The 19,011-nt window shown below is 47.7% G+C and overlaps 1 protein-coding gene across 3 annotated transcripts; it reads left to right on the top strand.

Annotated features, from left to right (window-relative positions):
• Positions 1-5,905: 5,905 nt before the first annotated feature.
• IL25 (interleukin 25) lies at positions 5,906-17,591 on the top strand. Of its 3 annotated transcripts, XM_053265142.1 has the most exons (4): positions 5,906-6,032; positions 6,116-6,372; positions 14,872-15,092; positions 17,313-17,591. In XM_053265142.1, the coding sequence occupies exons 3-4, from the start codon at positions 14,878-14,880 to the stop codon at positions 17,578-17,580; spliced, it is 483 nt and encodes a 160-aa protein (XP_053121117.1). In that variant the 5' UTR covers positions 5,906-6,032; positions 6,116-6,372; positions 14,872-14,877; the 3' UTR covers positions 17,581-17,591. The 3 variants fall into 3 exon arrangements, with proteins under 3 accessions (XP_053121117.1, XP_053121118.1, XP_053121116.1); XM_053265143.1 differs by lacking the exons at positions 5,906-6,032; positions 6,116-6,372 and adding an exon at positions 10,968-11,158; XM_053265141.1 differs by lacking the exons at positions 5,906-6,032; positions 6,116-6,372 and adding an exon at positions 12,353-12,756.
• The last annotated feature ends 1,420 nt before the right edge of the window (positions 17,592-19,011 follow it).

Raw genomic sequence — 19,011 nt, 5'->3', positions numbered from 1 at the left:
AAACTAAGAAACCGTTAAATTGTAGTATTAAAAGGGAATTATTCATCCTCCACAGATATTAAAAGGGAATTATTCATCCTCATGTTATAGAGTTGCCATAACAATCAACCCCAACCACCTCCAGGTGATGTTATCTTAGATGAAAGGGGCACTCTTTCTGTTATATCTTGGTTTGTTCACCTGTAGTGGGAGAGAAAATCTCGGCCGCTGTTGAGTCCCTGACATGGTCCCTTTGAATCTTGGATGTATCTGGACTTTGAATGGAAATATCACACCACGGACCTCTTAGGATCAGCTCCAACTGATCTGCCATTTTGTTTCCTACAGGGAAGACCAGAAGAGTTAAGGCAAACAGCCCTCTCTTGCTGTTTTTTTAAATTATTATTTATTTACATTTATTTATTCAATTCATATACTGCACTTCCTAAAGTGGCTCAGTGTGGTTTACATTAAAATCAAGGATGCATAATAAAACAATTAAAAAACATTAAATCTGGTTGATCTAAACCAGATTAAAATCAAAATCAAAACTTGATATCATTAAAAGCCAGGCTAAAAAGATGGGTCTTTAAGGCTCTCCTGAAGGCCTCCAAGGAAGATGATCCTCTCACGTTCACAACCTAGGGGCAACAACTGAAAAGGCCTCATCCCACATCGCCCCCAGATGATGATGATGATTTACATTTATATCCCGCTCTTCCTCCAAGGAGCCCAGAGCGGTGTACTACATCCTTGAGTTTCTCTTTCACAACAACCCTGTGAAGTAGGTTAGGCTGAGAGAGAAGTGACTGGCCCAGAGTCACCCAGCAAATCTCATGGCTGAATGGGGATTTAAACTCGGATCTCCCCGGTCCTAGTCCAGCACTCTAACCACTACACCACGCTAGCTCAGATTGAACCAGTGGCACTCGAAGACGGGCCCCTCCTGATTATCTTAATGAGTGGTGGGGCTCTTGTAGAGAAAGGGGCTCTCACAGGTAACCCAGAACTAAGCCATTCAGGGCTTTAAAGGTAATAAACCAGCATTTTGTACTTTGCCCAGAAACTTTGTTATTCAGAGACATGCTGCTTCTGAACATGGAAGCTTTATCTAGCTATTATGATGAACAGCCATTGACAGACGTATTATCCAACAATTTATCCAATGCCCTTTTAAAGCCATTGATGCCGGTGGCCGTTGCCACATCTTGTGGCAGTGAGCTCCATAGGTTAATTCTGCATCATGTAAAGCAGTATTTTATTTTGACTGTCCTGAATTTCCTGCTCGTCAGTTTCATTGGGTGACATCCCCGCCCCCCCCCCGAGTTGTAACACTAGGAAAGAGGAAGAAAAAGTTCTCTCTCTCTCTCCTTTCTCCATACTCTGTGTCATTTTATAAACCCGTGTTTTATAAATCTCTATTATATCCCCCCTTAATATTTACCCCGCTAAATATTTACCTACTGAGGAAAACACTTTGCTCAGTAATGGAAACACAGGATGGAAAACACACGGTGAAGTGCACTATAGGGGACATCCTAAAACAAAAGTCAGAGAATGCCCATTGAGAAGCACTAGTTCCTTCCAAGGGACCACTGGAAACGCAGAGGCTTTTTCCGTTTGGCCCCATGCAAGGCTGTGCATTTCCTATGCCCACTTAGAAGAAATCCAGGCCTTTCCTATGGACCTCTGGACGGAACCCAAGCATTGTGTGTGCTCACTTGGAAGGAACCCATGGTTTTATAGCTGCTTCCTTCATACACACGAAGAAAACATGTGTAGATTTAACTAAAAGGTTTGTTCAGCAACAACTCCTTTTTCTCTTTCTCCTTCCCTTCCCTTTTTCTTTTGGACTCCACCCTCCACCCCTTACAGGATCCCTCCTGGGACAAACATCCTAACAACAAAACACAAAAGATACCACAAAAGATAACGGTTTGGGCTTGTGATACCTGAGGGACCGCCTGCTCCCAAGGGTTGCTGCCCGCTTGACGAGGTCATCTGCGGGGGCTCTGCTCCGGGTGCTGACAGTGAAGGAAGCTCGGTTGTCGTGCACATGAGACAGGGCCTTCTCTGTGGCTGCCCCCAGACTTTGGAATGCTCTCCCAGTGGCTATTCGCTCCTCGGTCTCCATCATGGCTTTTAGAAAACATGTGAAGACTTGGCTTTTTACTCAGGCTTTTATGTGATTGTCTCCATTGCTGCTTCTTTGTATATTGTATGGTATTTTTATGTATGTATTTTTTAAAAAATTAAATTAGATCTGTTTTTATATTTTTGCATATTTTAATTGTTTTATTTTTATAGTCTTGTTTTAACTTTTTCGATGTGAACCACCTTGTGATTATTTTAATGAAAGGAGGTATATCGATTTAACAATACACAAACAAACAAACAAACAAACTAGATAGACTACAACTCCCATGCATTTGCTCTGGCCGCTTGAAAGGAACTCATGCATTTCAATGACCATTCTCTGCCATTCATTTAAGGACACCCGGAGTCTTAGCCCACAGAAGCTTCTGCTACAATACATCTGTTAAGTCTTGAACGTGCCACAAGTTAGTTGCCAGCCGAAGCTATTCCTGCAGTTTCTTCATTCCAGTCCACCCGCTGCCCCCAATATGTCTCACAATAACAAGCCACTGAGGACTCCAGCCTTGCTTGAAAGAGTCATCTGGAATCTGGATGCCAGGCCCTGAGCACTCCGCTGACAGCCCCCAGCCAGCAGACCCTTGGCTCTGTTTGCAGTAACAGATTAACCCGGCTACTCCTCTGGAATTTGGGGAGAATGTGTGGGTGGGCCAGTTTCCCTATCACCTTTCGCAAGGGCCTGACACAATGCCAGCCGATCTCTGCTATCTTCCACTTCCCGAGAAACCCCACTCCTAATTGCCCAATGTTTTCTGACTCACCCTCCGACCCTAAGATTTTTTAAGCCAATGTTTGTGTGTGTGCATAGTAGAGGGGAACAAAGGAATTTAAATCAGGTAGTCTAGGGAAAAAGCAGTAGGGAAAAAGGCCTGAAGTCGAAACAGATTTTCATACGCCCCTGAAAAAGCAATTCAAACATTTTCAAGTGCCATTTTTGAAATCTTGGCTTTCTGCTCCATTTTAGGCATGTTTATTCAAAAGTCCCACTGTGTTCAATGGATCTCACACAGGATACTTGAGATGTCCTCTCCTCTTACTGTAATGTAAGGTGAAGGTAAAGTGTGCCGTCAAGTCGATTTCAACTACAGAGCCCTGTGGTTTACTTTTGGTAAATACAAGAGGGATTTACCATGGCCTCCTCCCGTGCAGTATGAGATGATGCCTTTCAGCATCTTCCTATATTGCTGCTGGCTGGTATGGTAACAGCGGGGATTCGAACTGGCAACCTCTGGCATGCTAATCAAGTCATTTCCCCACTGCACCACTGTCTTAAGGTGTCTACCATAACGTACTCTTACCAAATTCAGTACTTTTACTACACTTTGGTTTCTCCCCCTCTAAACCATCTCTTATGGATTTTCCCAACGTCTGGTAGACAAGGTATACTATCTTTGAAACTGGAGGCTCCATTTAGCAGTCACGATAGACCTAGGTAGATCTACCTAAGTGTCTGAAATTTTTCAGATGGTCCCACAAGCTACCTGAAAATTTGGGGGCAGAACAGCCTTGCAGTACCTATTGTACTGTATTGTAATCCATTGCATTCCTATGGCCATTTGGAAGGTATCCATGCATTTCCTGCTACTAACCAAGAATCCAGAAAGCTTGTCTGCACCTTGTTTAGGCACTTAAAATTCTTTATTATGTATTTTTCCAGGCCCCTATGCTTGAGGGACAGAATTTTAATATGGCTTTCCCCCTGGCATAGTGATGCAATGGTGGGGGATGCTTCTCCTGTTGAAAGTGTGCCTGCCATGCATCTGTTTGTCTGCAAGATTTCTATAAGCATAGTGAATTGCCTGAAGCATAGTGAATTGCTTGAAAGCCACTTGAGAGCCTCCTTAAATAATAAATGATTATGTAAATATCTTTGCATAATATCTTGGCAATGAAGACTGATACTCCAAAATGAAAAACTAGGATGCCCATCCACTGGTACTGAGCAACTTCCTTTTGTTTCCACTGAAATGAGCAAGCTCCCTTACATGCCCCTAGAAGAACGGAGGTTGTGCAGCTCGGAGAATATACACTCTTGATCTACAGTTACACTTAATGGTTGTAGGGCATGGCAGAATGAGGTATGGGTCAAAGGTCCACCAACCTAGAAAAGTACAGGATCAGGCTAGTAATTCTTCATTCTAGAACTTCTAATGAGATGATGAACATGAGAATGAATGGCTATTGGGAGTAAGAGTGTTCCACAGGATTGGGACCAAATGAATTCTTCAGACTCGTGCAGTTAGAAAACACTATATTGTTCAGATGCATTTTAAATTAATTTTGGTTCTTTACAGATTAGGGTTCATAATCAAACTAACCCACTGAACGACTGGTTTGTAGACCAAACTCTTAAAACTTAATAACTGGCTGCTAATATTTTGTTAAAATTTGCTAATATTTTGCCTAAATCTACTTTTTACAAAGTAAAGGATCCCTTTTCTTAATTTTTTTTATTCTAAGTCCACTTCTACTAGACCAGAGCAGTTAAAGCCGATATTTATTATGTGAAACATTTACGTTTGAAATAATATGGACATTCTCTGTGCCGTTTTTGATATTAATAGTATTGGATTTATTTTTTGTGTGTATTTTGTTTGCTAGTTTTATGGGATGCATTGTATATTATTGTTTTGTGTGTTAAAGGGGGGGGGGAATAGTTTTAACAAGTATAATATGATCTGATTTTCCAGCTCCAGCCAAAACCCTGACAGCCTCATTCGGAACCAACTGAAAATTCTGGACTATCTTCAAGGGCAGTCCTCATGGACAGTGCTTTGCAGTAGTCTAACCTGGAGGTAATAAGAGCATGAACTGCAAGGCCAAGTCTGACTTTCCAGTTAAAGGGGGGATCAAGAGTACAAGACAAAGCTGGGGGAAGGCCCTCCTGGCTACCACGGCTACCTGGGCATCTAGAAGGGCCTCAAGCTGCAAACCCGCGTCTTCAAGGGGAGTCACCATCCGAAACAGACTGTACCAGACTGTACCAGAACCCGCAACCAACAAACCCTCAACCAACAATATTGCCTGTCTGTCTGAACTAAGCTTCCGTTTGTTTGTCCTCATCTGATCTGAAACTGCTTCCAGACCCAGGTTCGGGATTTCCACTGCCCCCTCAGAAACACAGGAAGCTGCCTTACATTGTGTCTGTCCTTTGGTCCACCTAGCTCAGCATTATCTACTCTGATTGGCAGCAGCTCTCCAGGGTTTCAAGCAGGGGACTTTCCCGGCCATTTTTGGAGAAGCTTGAACCTGGAACCTTGTGCATGGAAGGGCTTGAACCTTGCATGGCTGCCAGGGCTTGAACCTGGAACCTTGTGCATGCAAAACGGGGGCTTCACCTCGGATGATCTCTGAAGACCGAGGATGTTATCTGCACACTGGCAGCGACAGCTGAGCCCAAGTCTCCACACGGCTTCCTCCAGCAGTTTCATGCAGATGCGAAAGAGCCTTGGTGACGAGATGGAACCTTGTGACACCCTCTTACGCGCCAAAGGCCATGGGGTGGAGTAGCCCTCTCTCTGCACCACCGCTGGGGCCAGGAACATAGCAAGCTGCCATATACTGAGTCAGACCATTGGTCTATCTAGCTCAGTATTGTCTTCACAGACTGGCAGCGGCTTCTCCAAGGTTGCAAGCAGGAATCTCTCTCAGCCCCATCTTGGAGATGCTGCCAGAGAGGGAACTGGGAACCTTCAGCTTTCCCCAGAGTGGCTCCATCCCCTGAGGGGAAGATCTTCCAGTGCTCACACTTCAAGTCTCCCATTCATATGCAACCAGGGCGGACCCTGCTTAGCTAAGGGGACAAGTCCTGCTTGCTCCCACCAGACCAGCTCTCCTCCTTGCCAGCCCTCCAGGAAGGATAGGAGCCACCCTAAGGAGCAGGAGGAGCCCATCACAAGGTAATGATGTCAGCCTTTTCCAGTTTTCTCTCCTTCCCATTTGTGGCATCTCCTGCATTTTTTTTTTTTAATTTTTTTTGCAGATGCAAGAACTAGAGTCGGTGAGGCACCCTGCATAATTTTGCTATGGCAATCGAATCTGCAGGGTGGGCCAGTCCGGAGAAGGAAGGCCATGGCGCCAGGGAGGGAGATGTAACCCTTTTCCCTGCTGCGGTCCTGAGCTGTCGGGTGGCCATGGCTGTTAATTGCCCTGTGTGTGGGAAGCTGCCACCAGCGCTCTTCATGGACGGCAAGAGTTTTCAGGTGCAGGAGCAGAATCCCACATTCCTGAGCCACCCAGGTGAGTTCTCTTGCCACTAGGTCACACTGCCTCTCAAAGTACACGTGGCATCTTTCACTCTGAGGAGTCCAATTGGCATCAGCTAGCTAGCAATCAAGCCATTTCGCACCCCTTGTTCTCTGGAGTCAGGGTGGTTATATTTGCAAAGCAGGGAAACCCTCCCTTCCCCTGTGTGGGAGTGTTCAGGGGTAGTGGGTGGGGGGATGCACTCTGCCCATGCTCAGAGCAGGGGTTCCCAAACTTGGGTCCCCAGACGCTGTTGAATTACAAAGGCCATTGTGGCTGGGGATGATGGGATTTGTAGTCCAACATCTGGGGGGCGGATTTTGATATTTCCAGGCTTAAAGAGCTCCTGCTTTTATTATTACTGCATTTTTTTTTGAGGGAGTAAATGTGGCTTTGAAAGAGATTCCAGAGCTGAGCCTTTGTGGGTCAAACTGAAGGCTACGCATGCCCAAAGAAAGTCCGAAAAAACCAGAGAAAACTGTACTTTTTGCTCTCTTTCCTGACTTCCGCCTGACGCCTGTCTTGGGATTCCCTCTGTGTTTACTTTGCTATGGTGACCATCATGTTGTCAACTAACCGCACAGGTATTTTCCTCCCACAGGTAATTTTTTTCCTGCCCATTGAAACCGCAGGGTAAGCTTTTGGAGTGAGATGCAAATCTCCCCCAGTAGCCATGGAAAGCCAACGGGGATTTATCTCCGAAACAAAATGTGCTGTTCCTGGGAGACGAGAGGACACCACTCTTGCTGGTTACGTGCCGTAGTCTTGTGTATGTACATGTTGGCGGGGGATACATGGAAGAAAGGGCCCTCCCCCCACCCACTCCACCCATTCCTGGGAACATAATAAAATCGGCTCTGAAGGTGTACAGCAAAAGGTTTCCCTCCAATTAGGACAGAATTTGAATGAGAACCCAGCCCTATAGAGGGGTAGATTAAGAATTTGGCAGTGGGGGGGGGGTCAGGGTTTTAAAAGCCTCTTGTCCCCAGCTGCGTGCCCACCAACAGAAAACCTACTTGCATGTGATGTTACCGAATATTAACAATGTATGGAAAATTTAGAACACATACCCCATGTTTGGGTGTGATTTTTCCATATAGAAGAGAGAGGGGTCCCTGCCCCAAGGACCTTACAATCTAAAAATCAACACAAAGGAGGTCATGTGTGTTTTTGGCATAAAAAGATAGTTTCACTCTATCCTGCACTGGTCAGAGCACACTTGGTATACCGGCTGACATACTACACAGTCTGGAAAGTTTTTGGTCTGAAAAAACTAAAAACTAACAAATGGCCAGGGCCGGATGGCATCCATCCAAGAGTCCTCAAAGAACTCAAATGTGAAATTGCTGACCTCCTTGTTAAAATATATAACATCCCTGCAATCTGGCTCTGTACCAGAGGACTGGAAAGTAGCAAATGTAACACCGATTTTTAAAAAGAGATCCAGGGGTGATCTGAGAAATTACAGGCCGGTGAGCTTAACGTCCGTTCCAGGCAAATTGATGGAAAGCATCCTCAAGGATCAAATTGTAAAGCACATAGAAGAACAGGCCTTGCTGGGAGAGAACCAGCATGGCTTCTGCAAAGGTAAATCTTGCCTCACCAACCTTTTGGAGTTATGTGAGAGAGTCAACAAGTGTGTAGCTCAAGATGATGCAGTTGACATCATATACCTGGACTTCCAAAAAGCTTTCAACAAAGTTCCTCATCAAAAACTCCTGAGGAAACAGGAGTCATGGGATAAGGGGACAAGTGCATGTGTAGATTGCTAACTGGTTGAAGGACAGGAAACAGAGAGTAGGGATAAATAGAGAGTGTTCACAATGGAGGAAAGTAAGAAGTGGGGTCCCCCAGGGATCTGTACTGGGACCGGTGCTTTTCAATTTATTCATAAATGATCTAGAAGCAGGGGTAAGCAGCAACGTGGCCAAATTTGCAGATGACAACAAACTCTTCCGGGTAGTGAAATCCAAAACGGATTGTGAGGAGCTCTAAAAGGATCTCTCCAAACTGTGGCCAAAGTGGCCAATGTGGTTCAATGCTGGCAAGTGTAAGGTGATACACATTGGGACGAAAAACCCCAACTTCCAGTAGACGCTGATGGGATCTGAGCTGTCGGTGACTGACCAGGAGAGGGATCTTGGGGTCATGGTGGACAGCTCGTTGAAAGTGTCGACTCAATGTGCGGCAGCTGTGAAAAAGGCCAATTCCATGCTAGGGATCATAGGAAGGGGGTTGAAAATAAAACGGCTAATATTATAATGCCCTTATACGAAACTATGGTGCGAACACACTTGGAGTACTGCGTACAATTCTGGTCACCACATCTAAAAAAGGACATTGTAGAACTGGAAAAGGCTGTGGAAGAGGGCAACCAAGATGATCAAGGGCCTAGAGCACCTTTCTTATGAGGCAAGGCTACAACACCTGGGGCTATTTAGTTTAGAAAAAAGACGACTGCGGGGAGACATGATAGAGGTCTATAAAATCATGCATGGTGTGGAGAAAGTGGAGAGAGAGAAATTCTCTCTCTCACATAACACTAGAACCAGGGGTCATCCCATGAAATTGATTGGCAGGAAATGTAGGACCAACAAACGGAAGTACTTTTTCACACAACACATAATCAGCTTGTGGAATTCTCTGCCACGAGATGTGGTGACAGCCAACAACCTGGATGGCTTTAAGAGGGATTTGGATAACGTCATGGAGGAGAGACGTCTATCATCGGCTACTAGTTGGAGGGCTACAGGCCACCTCCAGCCTCAAAGGCAGGATGCCTCTGAGTACCAGTTGCAGGGGAGTCACAGCAGGAGAGAGGGCATGCCCTCAACTCCTGCCTGTGGCTTCCAGAGGCATCTGGTGGGCCACTGTGTGAAACAGGTTGCTGGACTAGATGGACCTCATTGAGCCTGATCCAGCAGGGCTGTTCTTATGTTCTTACATGGGGACATGGGCGGTTTGTCTGTTCAGCTCAGTATTGTCTACACAGGATGGCAGCGGCTTCTCCCAGGTTGCAGGCAGGAGTCTCTCCAAGCCCTATCTGGAAATGCCAGGGAGGGAACTTGGAACCTTCTGCATGCAAGCAGGCAGGTGCTTTTCCACTGAGCTACGGCCCCATCCCTTAAGGGGTATATCTTGCAGAGCTCACACATGTGGTCTCCCATTCAAATGCAAACCTGGACAGGCCCCGCTTAGCAAAGGGGACAATTCACGTTTGCTGCCACAAGACCAGCTCTCCTCCCCAGACCAGCTCTCCAAATATCTGAAGGGCTGTCACACAGAAGATGGAGTGGACTCGTTCTCTATTGCCTCCTGCAAACAGAGGACAGGACCAAAGGGCTGAAAACACAGGCTAGATTTTCGGGAGAATTTGCTCACTGTGAGGGCTGCAGTTGGAGCCGTCTGCCTTGTGCAGTGCTCGGCTCAGGCCAGGGCAGCCCTTTCATGAGGCCAGGTGAGGCAGTCCCCCCAGGTGGCAGATTATTGGGGCGCCGTCAGCAGGGCGGCTGTCACCACCAGAGTAGCTGTTTGGGGACCGATCGGACCCTGGCCAGCTTTCCCAGGAGTGTCTCTCCTCACCCTCCTTGCAAAGCTCACAAGAGACACCAGGAGAGAAGGAGAGGCTGCTGGCAACCTCCCCTCCGTCCTGCCCTCCACACCACTTTCAAAGGTGACAACGGATGGTTCTGAAAGGGGCTGCCCGGCCCCACCAAGGCTATGGGGCAAGGCCACCTTCAGGCACCACTGTACCTTGAGCCCCTCCTGGGTAGGCTCACCCTTGCTGGAGGGTTTCAAGCTGAGGCTGGAGGGCCATTTGCCAGGAATGCCATTGCAGTTTCTGCACCAAGCAGGGGGTTGGACTAGATGGCTTCCTAAGGTCGCTTCCTCCTCTAAAATCCTGTGGTTGGACAGTCAACGGAGCTTCTGAGACTGGGAGCTGGGGAGCCCAGAACGCAGCAAAAGCGAGGCCGAGAAGGGGTGTGCTTGTGCGCCTGCTTGAAATGTCGCAGGATGATTTGAATTAAACACCCAGCTCTTTGACTGCAAGAGGCTAGTAAATGTTTATTAGCATTGCCGACACTTGTAGCCATGGGGCCGTTGCACCTCGTTCCAGTTAGGGATGTGCAAACCGTTTTAATTAGAACCGGTTTGCACTCGGTTTGAGGACTTACTGCCCGGCGAAGGCAGCATTGGCCTTCAGGCTGTTTTGGCCCTCTGTGAGCATGTGGCGGCCATTTTGTAGCCACCATGAGGGCCAAAACAGCCCCGAAACAGGCCAGCCCAGCCCATGGGAGACTGGGGGGAGGCTGGTGAGGCGAGGGGGAGACTTCGGAGACTCCCCCCCCCACCGTGGCCACAGCACCCCCACCAAAGACACCGCTGCCCTCACTGGGTGGTAAATAATTTCTTTTTTAAACTGAAAATTGAACATCTCCCCGCCCTCGAACCAGGCCCAAACTGGTTCTAATTCGAACCGAACCAGGCCCCTGTTTGAGGGTTGCCCAAACCGAACATGCCCGGTCTGGTTCAGACCCGGTTCAGATTCAAACTGAACCAGGCAAACCGGTTTTGTGCACATCCCTAGTTCCAGTGAAAAAGGCAAGCTAGTCTTGTCCAGACTCTCATTTTACTGGATGACTCAGGAGCAGGCCGCCTCTCTTGCCGCTGTAAGGGCGGAGTGTCTTGTGGGATATACCTTTGGTGCAGGGAAGCCTGGAACAATCCTTGACAATGGAACCAGAGTTATCATCATCACCACAATGAAACCCTTTGAAAGGTCAATATTTATCTCCACACACCGACCTGGTTGCCCCAGGGACAGCCCATCACACTTAGTGTACTGTGTAGGCTCGCAGCCAGGACTCTTGGGTCCCCCAGATTCCCGGAAGGGGCAGGGAGTGTAGAGAGAGCAGGTGTACAGGGAAGCCACCGGGTTCAAATCCCAGTCTTTTCAGAAGACAATACAACCTTCTCTCCTCCCTGCCCCCTGCATGCTTTCAAAGCTTGCAAGGGCCAGTTTTGAAAGGCGGCCAGTCCCCTGCAGAAGTGTGGGGCATGGCAGCCTCTGGGGCTTCGCCTCAGGCACTGCAATAGCTTGGGCTGCCCCTTTTGTCATACCCAGGGTGGGGTTGCCTTGAGAATGTCATGGGTGTGTTAGTAGATGTCGTCTTTTTCCTAAACTAAAGAGCCCTCAACAGACTGCCCCCAGGAAATATAGATAGATAGATAGATAGATAGATAGATAGATAGATAGATAGATAGATAGAATTGTTAAATGTATACCCTGCCTTTCATTAAGAAAATCTCAAGGCGGCTCACAATAAAATTTTAAAAAAGTTTATAAAAAAGACACATTAAAATATTGAGCTAAAAAGCATAATAAAAAACAAATCTGATTAATAATAATAATAATAATAATAATAATAATAATAATAAATTAAAACACAAGCATTAAAACAGTACAAAATACAAGAAGCAGCAGTGGAGACAATCATATAAAAGCCTGAGTAAAAAGCCAAGTCTTCACATGTTTTCTAAAAGCCATGATGGAGATCGAGGAGTGAATAGCCACCGGGAGAGCATTCTAGAGTCTGGGGGCAGCAACAGAGAAGGCCCTGTCCCGCATGCACGACAACCGAGCCTTTCTCATTGTTGGCACCCAGAGCAGAGCCCCTCAGATGATCTCGTCAAGCAGGCAGCAAACCTTGGGAGCAGGCGGTCCCTCAGATACCCCGGGCCCAAACCGTTAAGGGCTTGAAGGGTTATCTCAGGCACCACAAAACCTGGGGCCACTGTAGAGAACACAACACTGGTTCTCCACTGAGCGACAACTTCTAATGGATACTTCTCAGTCCCCACCGCGGCACCCACCTGCTCTTGCATGCTGGCGCTTACAGGCGAAGTGGGGATTCTGAAACTAGAAGCATACCACACAAAAGCCGGGGAACCAAATACAGAGGCCACTGGCTGCAGAAATCTCATGACCTGCATGCTGATCTCATTTGGGGGCGGAATGTTTGGTTCAAGCCCTTTTACGAATCACAACGGGTGCCAATACGACACCAGAATCCGTGCCCCTCAGCCCCGCACCCCAGCCCCACTCCCCTTCCCAAGGTACAGCCCCATATTTCAAAATGATCCAGCATACTCAATGTACTAAACCATACTTGTGGTTTAGTCTGAGTGGAATGGAACAGCAACTGATTGTATCCAGGAATAGAGGGTGTCCCCTCAAGTTTTGCATTCATGATGATGAATGGAAATTCGCCAGCAATAAAATAGGGATTCCTGCGCTTAGAGAGGCAGTCACACCCGAGCAGTCTCAGCGGACAGGAGTCGTACCCAGGGAATCCCGACATGGCTAAGGTCCAGCTGGTAAGTCCTGGGACTTTGCCCCTTTCACGTTGGGGTGGAGAGTGGGATCTGGGGGGTAAGCACAGGGAATGTTGCTTTCAAGTTCTGCTCCTGGCTTGCTGGCATAGCTGGCTGATTTTCTGGGACCGTCTATTGATTTGTTCTCTCTCAAGAGGCCGATCTATTATTCGCTCCACACCCCCTTCTTGGCTCATTTTCTCACATGGTACCTAAGCCAACCAGGGTGGTTCCTATCATCCGGAGGGACAAAGGCTCATTCTGATTTTGGGTCTGCACCCCTAGAGAGGGAAAGTAGGTGACTGTGTTGCAAGGCGTCCAGCTTTTCAGTGTGTCATCATGCTTTTATTGTCCTGGTCGTTGGACCTGCAGTGGCCAAATTTGCAATGGTGTTTTAAAACACCATTGCACATTTGGCTATTTTAAGAACACAAAAACTGTGATGAAATTTTATCGATGGTGGTGGTGGAATGCTAACTGGGCAACGAGGCACCTTTTCAAAGTGGCGGTTCTCTTTCTCTAACAGGGGGAGAGCAACTGGCCCTCTCCATCCCCTCCAGTGGATCCCTCCAGTGGCTGTTGCCTCTCTTATGTTTCTTTTTTAGATTGCGAGCCCTTTGGGGACAGAGAGCCATCTTATTTATTTATGCATTATTTTGCTACGTAGACCGCTTTGGAAACTTTTGTTGGAAAGCTGTATAGAAATATTTGTAGTAGTATGGAATCGAATGGAAATGAAAATTGGCAGGAATGTCCTCCAAAGATTACTCCATGCAGAGAGTGCAAGCATTTGTTCAATTTTAGCCTGACCCTGACCCTAAGCCTTTCCTCTGTGCAAAAAGGGCTGCAATTCTACCCTAATGGTTTGGGGACAAGAGAAGAAGGGGCAATCATCACATGCAGAAAGCAGCACGTACAGCCATGTGATGGATCACCTACTTCCCGCCTCTAGAGGGGGTAGATATTTCCAAAGTCACTCTGAGCATTATTCACCCCCTGAGATGGAACCAGTGTCTAAAATGTGTCTAAAGTGTCTAAAATGTGTGGGTCTGGCGCATGGATTGATGCATTACTTTTGCATTTCTTAGAGCATTTCCATATATATATATACAACCCCTGCTAACTTGGCAAAGAGGCACCTTTTTAACGTAGTGATTCTCTTTATTGAGCAGGGGGAGAGTAACTGGCCCTATCCACCCCCAGCACAGAACATCCAGTGACTGTTGCTGGTGTCTATCTTATGTTCTTTTTTAGACTGTGAGCCCTTTGGGGACAGGGAGACATCTTCTTTATTTATTATTTCTCTGTGTAAACCGCCCTGGGCCATTTTTGGAAGGACGGTATAGAAATCAAATCAAATCAAATCAATCAATCAATCAATCAATAATATGAATCTTAAACAGGCGATGCCTCTAATTCACAAGTAAAGCCACCTCCAGCCTCAGAGGCAGGATGCCTCTGAGTAACAGTTGCAGGGGAGCAGGAGCAAGAGAGAGGGCATGCCCTCCACTCCTGCCTGTAGGCTTCCAGTGGCATCTGGTGGGCCACTATGAGAAATAGGATGCTGGACTAGATGGGCCTCCTTGGGCCTGATCCAGCAGGGCTGTTCTTAGGTTCTTATGTGCCTACCTTGCCCAGAATGTATGGTCGATTTCAAATTGCCTCTTCAGCTTTCTGTCTGGGGTCAATAGGGACAAATTCCTTGTGTGTAGAAAATGAGCATATGCCCGGCGGAAGAATTTTAGCCCAGTCGTCTCCTGGACGCCATCCTTTTCTAAGTGCAGGGGAAGGTTTTTGGTTTTTTGTTTGTCAGTGGGGGGTTGGGGGAGTTGGGACGTGCAAGGAGCTAGTGCAAGGCTGGAACGCTGCAGTCCAGGAAGAGCTTTGCCATTTGATTTTCTCACCTGTATAAACGCCTTCTAAAGGCAAGATGAGCAGGACCTGGGTCTAGAGCTGCCATCCCGACTTCTCTGGGAATTCTGCAGTTTGGGGTTGGGAGGGATGGGCTACTAGATGTCTTTGGAAGGCAAGCAACATTTTTCCATCTGTCCCCGCCTGGGCTGTTCCACCATGACTGGGGGGTGAATCACGTCCCCTGCTCTCTCCTTCCTCTCACAGGCTGTGATGTGCTTCATGTTCTCGGCATTTCTGCCGTGCCAGGCCCTCCATTGCTTGACCCAGTGCTGCAGCGAGACCGAAGTCAATCGTGTCGGGGAACGCCTTGTGTCTGGAATTCACAAACCCCAAATTAAGGCTACAAACAGTTATCCCGCCTCTGAGTGTTGGGCATCATCAGAAGGAGACTATGGCCAGCGGTCTGTCTCTCCATGGAGATACACGTAAGAAAGCAAACAGTGCTCCTTCTTTTGAGTCTCTTGACCCTTCCTCTGTCCCATAGATCTGTCTACCTGTTCATCCCACTGTCTGTTTATCCATTGCGCTAGGATCCCTGATTGGCAATAATGCAGCTGACCACCTATTGAGCTACAGTCATCCTTTGCCAACCACGGATTTACCAACCGCCGTTTTGAGTATATGTGAATGGGAAATTGTGACAGGTCTTGCCAGTCGCAACCTGAGTATCTGTGTTTGGTGAGGGTCTTTTTTAGTGATTTTGCAGGGGATTTGGGGAGCTTCAGAGGTTTGATCTGCTCATTCCTCTTGGTGACCCTTGCTGGCTCATGCTGACATTGCTGTCCCTTGCCAATTTAGAATGCCTTTGAGTGATTTTGCGGAGTACAAAAGAAGTTCGATCTGCTTCTTGGTGACTCTCAGCGATATTACAGGATTTGCTGTGGGTTTTATTATTTATTTATTTATTTATTTATTTGATTTCTATACTGCCCTTCCAAAAATGGCTCAGGGCAGTTTACGCATAGAAATAACAAACAAATAAGATGGCTCCCTGTCCCCAAAGGCTCACAATCTAAAAGGAAACATCAGATAGACACCAGCAACAGTCACTGGAGGTCCTGTGCTGGGGGTGGATAGGGCCAATTACTCTCCCCCTGCTAAATAAAATTTAGAGTGCCTCTTTGCCAAGTTAGCAGGGGTTTTAGCAATTTATTAGTATTTTTTCCCTTTATTTTTAGGTCTTTTTTGCAAGCGTGGTTCCCCTAACCCCCTGTTCCCCATAGACTTTAATGCCTCACCAACCACGAATTTGCCAATGGCAAGGTTTTGTCAGAACAGAACCCTAGCGGCTGGCGAGATATGACTATATGCACCCTTTCTAAATTCCCACTCATGTTTATCTTTTTATCATTCTTCCCTCCTTCCCTTCAACACACCAGTATCTACTGATAGGTATAGCTCCTCTGTCTATCCATCCATCCATCCATCCATCCATCCATCCATCCATCCATCTCTTTATTGGCCTAATCCAGCATTCACTTGCTTATCCGCTATCCAAACGTGTTACATTCCAGACTCCCAAATGGAAGGAAAAGGAAACATCAGATGCTATTTTCCTTCTGAGTGGGTAGTAGCTAATGGCTCTAGTTTGTTATCTCACATTTAGTGATGCGTACAAAGCTACTTTCTCCCGAGTCAGACCATTGGTCCATGTAGCTCAGTGCTGTCAACTCTGACTGGCAGCAGTTCCCTGAAGTTGCAGGCAGGGGTCTTTTCCAGCTCTGCCTGGAGACGCCAGGGATTGAACCTTGGACCTTCTTTACGCAGAGTGCGCGCTTTCCCCCTGAGCTGTGGGCCCACCCCACCCCCAACCTTGCTGTTCTATAAGCATCTTCCAAAAGATGTTTTAAAAGGGGGCTAACCAAGTGCTTGGAGGCTAAATCTATCTATCTTTATTGATCATGATAGCTATATTGAACCTCCATGTACACACGTTGCTTTCCTCTGAAGATCTGATACTGGGAGACCAATCGGGCGAGGGCTATTCATGGCTTCCATGGCCCCTGGCTGACCACTGTGGCAAGCAGGATGGACACTTATATTTTGGTCATAGGCCGTTTAAACCAAACTGGCCGGAAAGCCAGACAACTGGGGACGGGGCCGTAGCTTGGGAGGGTAGAGAACCTGAGGTCCCGGTTCAAACCCTGCCATCTCCAAGACAGGGCTGGGAGAGACTCCTGCCTGCAACTTTGGAGAAGCTGCTGCCGGTCCGTGTAGACAGCACTGAGCTAGACGGACCAAGGGTCTGACTCGGTAGAAGGCAGCTTCCTGTGTTTATGAGTTAAGCAGGTCTGGGTCTGATCAGCACCTCGATGGGAGACTTTCTGAAGGAAAGTGGAATACTATTGAAAACCATTTTTTAAAAAAGAAAACCAGTTCCGAGTGATCCTCAGGGCAGGCTTTGAGGGTAGGGCTGTAGCTCAGTGCATGCAGAAGATCCCCAGGTCCAATCTGTGGCCTCCCCAGGTAGGGCTGGGAGAGACTCCTCCTGCCTGAAACCTTGGAGAGCTGCTGCCAGCCATTGCAGACAGTCCAGAGCTCGAGGGACCAAGGGTCTGACTCCGTAGGCAGCAGCAGCTCCCGGCACGCCTAGGTAGCGGGATCAGTTGGAAAGCAAAACCCTGCATTTCTTTCGCCTCCTGCAGGCTCGATCACAACCCCAACCGCTACCCACAGTACATTCGCCAGGCCTACTGTGCCTGCCCGAGCTGCATCTCCCTAGCAAATGGAACACACCACGGCAGAAAAAGAAGGTACAGCAGAGAGCAGCCGAACGGAAACTCTGTAATCATCAGCTACAGCACCCTCGTCTTCTATCGGGAGCCTTGTGGCAAAGGTGATCAGTTCCTCCTGAGGCCGTCCTTGGAGACCGTGAACGTGTCCTGCGCATGCGTGGCAGCACAGCGGTGGTAACGGAGCCTGCTGCTGGAAGGGAGAAGGGTGGGTGGTGGGTGGGAAGGGGAGATTTTGCTTCTGATGGGCCCCCCGGCTGCACAGACGGCTGCTGCTCTCTGGCTGTGCAGCTTGGACACGTCCTGGTTTATGTGGCTTGGTTTGGAGGCCCTTTGGCTCTGAAAACAGAAGGGGACCCTCACAGCAAAACCATGGAGGTGGTCATGATAATAAAGGGGAAGCGTATTTCTGAGCATGTGCAAAGTTTTCTTTTTCCTCATCACTGAGTGGCCGTGGCTTGCCACCCCCAAGTCTAAAATTAGGAAGATGTGCTTCCAGGTTGCTTCCAGCCACGATGTTTCTTTTTCTCGAATTGCTGTAGATCAGAGGAAGGCTGGCCGGAGGCTTTCCAGCTGCTGTTGTACTACAACTCCCATCATCCCTAGCTGCAGTGCACTAGGTTGGTTACCCCTGCTATAAACTGAAAGACAAAAGTATCCACAGATTACGAGGTTTAGATAAGTTGAGGTGTCATGACCTCTCAGGGGTCTCTGAGGACCAGTCTTTTGAGGGGGAAGTAAGATATTGCAAAGTATTTCAGAAATTGGTTGTGCTGTTACAGGCTTTGTAGTGTTATGGAGACAAGTTTGAGCCACAGTGGTCGAAAGTGAGGTGACTTTGTTGGGGCCTTTTACTGTGTTGCATTAAATTCAGATACCCTTGGATTGAACTGTAAGGTGAACCTTTTTCTGTTTCTTGCAGTCACCCAACCTGCCCATTTTTCTTCTATCAGGGCTCCTCTACCTTTAACATCTGCATAACAGGAAAGAAGTCTCATCAGATAAAGTTTCCCCAGCCCTGTATCTCATAGGAACACAGGAAGCTGCCTTCTACTGAGTCAGACCATCGGTCCATCTACTAGCTCAGTGTCTGCACAGACTGGCAGCGGCTTCTCCAAGGCTGCAGGCAGGAGTCTCTCTCAGCCCTATTTTGGAGATGCTGCCAGGGAGGGAATTTGGAAGCATGCAGGTGCTCTTCCCAGAGCGGCCCCATCCCCCAAAGGGAATATCTTACAGTGCTCACATATATTTTATTTCTGTATTTTATTGTTCAATTTCTATACTGCCTTTCACTAGAACAATCTCAAGGCGGTATAGCCTCCTGTTCAATCTCAAGGCGGTATAGTCTCCCATTCAAATGCAAACCAGGGAGGACCCTGCTTAGGGACGTCATCCAGCGGTACAGGCCTCCGATTGCTACATCCCGGCGTGCATCTTGGGAAGGATGCAGCAAGTTATTTCCGCACACTTGTTTGAGAGCTCCTTATTCAAGTGGGCATGGTGGCCAGCATGACGCACAGCATCCTCACCTCAGAACGCTCCACGCAGGAGCTGCTGTGGACTCATAAGGCAGCCCCCCGCCCCCCGCTGCAATGGGTATCATTGCAGAAGC

Source organism: Hemicordylus capensis, chromosome 6, assembly GCF_027244095.1.
Source record: "Hemicordylus capensis ecotype Gifberg chromosome 6, rHemCap1.1.pri, whole genome shotgun sequence".
In the NCBI taxonomy this organism is placed as follows: Eukaryota; Metazoa; Chordata; class Lepidosauria; order Squamata; family Cordylidae; genus Hemicordylus; species Hemicordylus capensis.
The sequence above is the reverse complement of the archived record's forward strand: the minus strand, read 5'-3'. Positions and strand labels throughout refer to the sequence as shown.